General features: G+C 29.8%; 1 protein-coding gene across 1 annotated transcript; it reads right to left on the bottom strand.

The window, feature by feature from the left end:
* Nucleotides 1-3,528: 3,528 nt before the first annotated feature.
* Nucleotides 3,529-4,596, bottom strand: LOC119666737 (CCR4-NOT transcription complex subunit 4-like). Its single transcript, XM_038076019.1, has one exon. The coding sequence runs from the start codon at nt 4,594-4,596 to the stop codon at nt 3,529-3,531; it is 1,068 nt and encodes a 355-aa protein (XP_037931947.1).
* Between the last annotated feature and the right edge of the window lie 994 nt (nt 4,597-5,590).

Below are 5,590 nucleotides of genomic sequence, written 5' to 3'. Positions count from 1 at the left end.
TAATATTTTTTTATGTAAGAATCTTCCTTTATATTTTAATAAAAATTATTTTCAGTACATATTTGAATTTTAAAATCATATAAAAGAAGGAAAAATAAGTTTTTGTATTAATATTTAATAAAGAAAGTCTTCGCAAAAACGAAAAAGTAAACTATAATAGTCTTAAATGCTTAATCCTTATTTACAAGACGTTCTACTATCTTGACAAAAACTTGTCAACAACTGTCTTTCTTGTCTTTTAATTTACATTTGTAGTTTCAATAGAAAATAAAAACATTTTTTTCTCATAAAAATCACAACTTCTTTAATTTTAATTTATGAGAAAAACTGTTTAAAGCAAATGAGAATAATAAGATTTTAATGAAACAAACTTTTTTTGAATGACGTATTTACGTTTTGAACAGCTCATGCATAATGACTTCTATGAAGTCAGTAACATGAAGGATTAAATACTACTTTTGCAACATGAAATTAAAGTTTTAATATATAAGAATATATAAAAATATAATATAATATATAAAAAGTATAAGAAAAAAAAGAAGTGAAAAAGGTTTTTATTTTAAATATTATAAACAGAAGATTAAAGTGAGAAAAAATTTAATATTTTTAATTTACAATAAATTTATAATAAGTTACACGTACATCTTCATAAACATTTTATCCGAAATTCCTATTGTGGCCTGCAATAGGAAGCTTGAAGTACTTTAGCATACATTCTACACTCACAAAAATATACTCTAACCACATTGACCTGATCATTTTGTTAAAAAAAATTTTAAATAAGATTTAGTAAAGAAGACCTGAGATTTAGTTAAAATCTGGTTAAATCAACGAAATTGTTTTTAGTGTACTAGTAAAGCTTCGATGAACACTTAATCCATAATTATAGTAAGTGATGGAAGTAGTTTAATAATGATCCAATTTTTTATTTGAATAACTAGATCTTTGTGCTAATAGTAATTACTTAGCACTGCATTGCTGTGTCGTATACAAAGGCTAAACGCAGAAGTCGTTCCAAGCCGTCCGACTATTTTAAGCATATCAAAACTCTATGTGCGCTTAGATACAAGTTACGAAAAAGAACCTGTGTTGTAGCAATCGGGTCATCGTGATGCAAAGTTACTTCCAGAATTGTTCATTCTGGTGCCTCCACTATACACTAAATAATGATGAATTGCTTTCATGATTCTCTTCATTTAGTTATTTTGTAAATTATTAAGTGCGATTTTTTAAACTAATGTGTGCCTTCCTTAAACGCGTAGTAAACAAAAACTCAGCATTGAAATTTTCTGATAGTTATATGATATATGGTTTACTTACAGCATAACCTATACACAAAAAGATACTCGAATATGTAAAAAAGATGTAACACGCGCTTGTTCAAAATTGTCGTTAGTTTCTGATCGCCACGCTTAGAACTCGTGCCTGGCTTCTTGTGGAAAAACACGATTAGTCATTGTTTCTAATGTGTTAGGCACTAGTTCTAAGCCTGACTCTCGCAGTCCAACAAATTATATACAGACCATAAACTAAATAAAAAATTCGAAAATTTCCTAAGATTACTGCTGATCTTAACAATACTCGAAACATGTTTAGTCATATTTTTATAAATACACTAAATTTTTGTTGTTGTCTTTTCAGTACTATTCGAACCCTTCAAAGAATTTAAGTTTTATTTTATGTGGAGACATTACGTTACTTATAAAGGCATAAAGGCCGCAAATAAAATCTTTTTGTAAAAGTAGGAGTTACCAAAGACTATTTGATTTACCTAACTATAAGTTATTTATCTAACACCTGATTTTTCGAACGCTTAAATGTATGTAGTGATAATGAAAATTTTTTCTCGTATAAGTCTTTATATAAGTTCGCATACATACAGTAGTGTATTACCGACATCAGACTACCAGTTTCTATATTTAATTTATAAAATTAAAATGTTTATATGAATAATATTTGATAACACCACACCAAAGGTGATAATACCTATTATGTGACTAAATAAATTGCAGCACAAGTTTTAACACCTTTAATAATGTAATCCGATTCCAATCTTTTGAGTGATTTGAGTTTATGTATGGAATAACGAATTTTATATTAAGAATCTGCAAATGAAATGCGAACTCACATACGTGCATGACCTTCTGATAAATCAGTATGCATTTCAACAGAGCATCAGGACATTCGTATATACATACCATACTTCACGCAATCCTTGCAATTTATGCAAAATGTAATCGCATAACAAAATTTCAGAGAGAAAAATTGTTATAACATTTTCACAATTTCCATGAAACTATAATTCATATTTGTAAATGACTAGTACTTGTATTCTTTATTCCATTTTCTGAGTGCTCCTGCAGTTTATAAATTACAGTCAGTTTTGGTCACGTTTCTGTATTTGCAGTGCAATTGTTCCGATTTGTAATAGAAGAAATACGAGAAAAAATTATTTAATGGTTCGAGTTTGGAAAATTTTTTCATTATTGCAGTTTTAATACTTTTTTATTATGTCAACAATAGAAAATAAATAATTGGGTTTTTTTCTAAATAAACGTTAAATAAAAATTTAATTTATTGTTACTCGAAGGAATGCTCCATCCACACTGTGCCGCAACAGAAATTTGCCGAGCAAAATTCTATATTTTGTGAACCAGTAAAATATTGATAATTTCTAAGATATTGAAATGAAATTTTTCTAAAACTTTGTTTTTGAGATGGCCTTCCTTTTGAATCTTATTTGAGATTCGATTGGGCTTAAAATAGATTCAATAGAAAGGTCAAGTCAAAAACAAAGTTTTAGGAATCAAATGGTCATTTGTTTTCCGGAAAACCGATCATGTGGCAAATATACGAGGAACATAAAATGGTCAATTCCAAATGGTGTATAACAATTCCACAACGTTTACCGGAAGTCTTCAATGACATACAAACAAGCGTCGTCGGATCATTCTCCATCTTCATCAAAACAATTTTTGTCGGCGGAAGCAACAACAAAGTCGTTGTTGTATTTAAAAACCATGTTTTGGAGGTGTCTAAAGAAGATTGGAAGAAATGTTTTGACAAATAGTTCCAACGCAGACAAAGATGTTTAATTCATAAAGGAGAATACTTCGAGATACAATAAACCAATTTTCAACGACAAGTTAATATATTTTTATTATTGAGCTCAAAATATAAATAGTTACCCTCGAATTGAGACTTGCAGTATTATTAAAAAAAGATTATACAAATTACAGTCTCAATACTATACTTTATGCGTCGATGTTGTCAATAGTGTGGCTGCCTATCAATTCGTCGACCGGCGATTGTGATATCTTGGTATAAATGGAGACCTGAGGAAAAACTATGTTAAGGACAGTGTAGGTTCCTGATTTTAACTACTTTATATATATTTTGTTAAAAAATTATTTTTGCTGAGGTTAATTTGATATTTTAATTTCAGTGATTTAGATTTCGGTTTGAAACAATAAAAAGACAAAATATATTTATTTTTAAAAGTCTTAAAATAGAAATAAAATTTAAAAATTATTTTTGTTTGTTTTTTTTGGCCTTCTTTTTAGGTTTCTTCTGTTTACCTTTTTTAACTTCAGTTTTATCCGGTTCAATTTGCTCAAGTACTGAAATCTTCGAAGAGTGTTCTTCACTGATAGCAATATTACTTGTCAATGAAGACGATTCTAAAGATTCGCGTTTGCGATTTATGTCATCAAGAACGATGTGCTCATCTTCTGTCTGAGTTGAGTGAGTTGTTGTTTTTATATTACACTTCTTTGGTTGGTCTAAATAATTTTCACTTGCTCTCGTCTCTGCTTCTAAAATTTCATGAAACTTCTTTTCAATTTCATAATGCTTCTTCTGATGTATATCCTCTTTAGTGAATGTAAGTTCTGTGGCTGCTAGTGAATGTAGAAAAGAACAGTCCTTTTTAACACATTGTTCATTCCTAACAAAATGGTGGCAATATTTAGTCAAACCTAAATTACTTCGTATGAGCCAACCGTCAATATCAAGATTATTGGTGCACTGTATAGCCTTAAGAGCATCATCGGCATGTGTATATGTGACATAGACGGCAGCAGTTTGTGATTGCGTTCCCATATATCTAGTATTCGGATTTATGACAATTCTTTCGACTTGACCATATTTTCCAAAGAATTCGGGTTTTTTAAGTATTTCAGGATTTGTCAGCCGTGGTGGTAAACCGACAACAAAAACTAAATTCTTTTGAAGTATACGTAATTCAGCTAAATTTGTTTGACGTTCTATTACTTTTGTAGCTTTCTTTTTCTCACCACGTTTCCGTTTTTTTGCTTGATATTGAACAAGTTCTTTCTGACTAATTGGTGTAAAATTCGCAGGATTCTCTGGATAGACATTTCGGCATGCAGGACATAATGCATTCTCTTCTGTTCTAATTCTATGCCAACAGAATCTACATATTTGATATCCACATTCGCATGGGAAAAATTGTAGATCATCAATTTCAAGTTTTTCCAAACATAAAGGACATTCCACTTCACGGTTTGGATCAATACGAATACCTCCAGTTTTTTTGGCATTTCGTTTTAATTTTCCTTTTTTAGACTTCAGCATTTGTATTTTTTAAGCAAAATTTTCTTAAGAAAATAAATTTGAAATTCTCAGCATATTAAAAATATATTCTATACACAGTTTTTTTAATAAATGTCAAAATCATATATGTATGGAAATTAATCTGATGTCCAAAAAATAGAAAAAAAATTTATAATATATTCTTTTGTAAAGTTTTTAATGCTATAGCTTTTTTTAAAAAATTCTGATCAAACGTTTTAAAGTGCTATTAATTTCTTTAATAGTAATAAGTTTAAGGAAAAGTTAAAAATTTTAATAGAATTGATTGAATTGAATAAAGTAGAATAGAAACGAAACTTAGTGAAGCATAAGAAAGCAATAAAGTAAACCTTTTAAGCTAGTAACTGACCGTAATGAAGGAGACTCTATCTGTATGAAGGTCTGGCTATTTCTCGTTAAAAAATTAGTAATATCAAGGCTCTAAGCCATGTGACACCTATGTGATACCTATGCTTCCATGAAAAGTTGATATTCTCATACTGACCCATCTTGTTAAGACGGTAATAGGTCATGTTGCTTAGATGGATCTGCTTTACTCAAAGACATCGCGCTGCGAAAGCATTCCGAGGTATTAAGAAAAAAACAATTTTTTAGACTGGTGGTTACGTAAAGCGTCGTACCAGTAGCAACTACTTGCATTTATCTGCTATTCTTTCAAAGACTTAGTTGCAAATCAACGGATTCCGAATAAAGAATTGCACCATTGATCCAGTGCTTGTGAGAATTGTTCGTGTACTGGTTCTTGTTTTTTAATGACCTGCAAGACACTTCACCATTTCTTATCTGTCACAGTAGTATGTTATAATAGTCCACCAATGGTCTCAAAGATAGTTCTCAAAAGGACAATGCTTTGATTCCTGCTTGACTTGTCTTGTATCCCTTGGTATTAAATACAGTCCTTTGATTATTTACTAACACCATATGAGTGCAGAGTATTGTGTCTACATTAAAGACAAATCTGATTAATTTTTGTTTT

This window comes from Teleopsis dalmanni, chromosome 1, assembly GCF_002237135.1.
Source record: "Teleopsis dalmanni isolate 2A chromosome 1, ASM223713v2, whole genome shotgun sequence".
Taxonomy (NCBI): Eukaryota; Metazoa; Arthropoda; class Insecta; order Diptera; family Diopsidae; genus Teleopsis; species Teleopsis dalmanni.
The sequence above is the reverse complement of the archived record's forward strand: the minus strand, read 5'-3'. Positions and strand labels throughout refer to the sequence as shown.

Bases quoted from the DNA above. Each gene is read 5' to 3' on its own strand.
- LOC119666737 (XM_038076019.1), bottom strand. From the start codon at position 4,596: ATGCTGAAGTCTAAAAAAGGAAAATTAAAACGAAATGCCAAAAAAACT.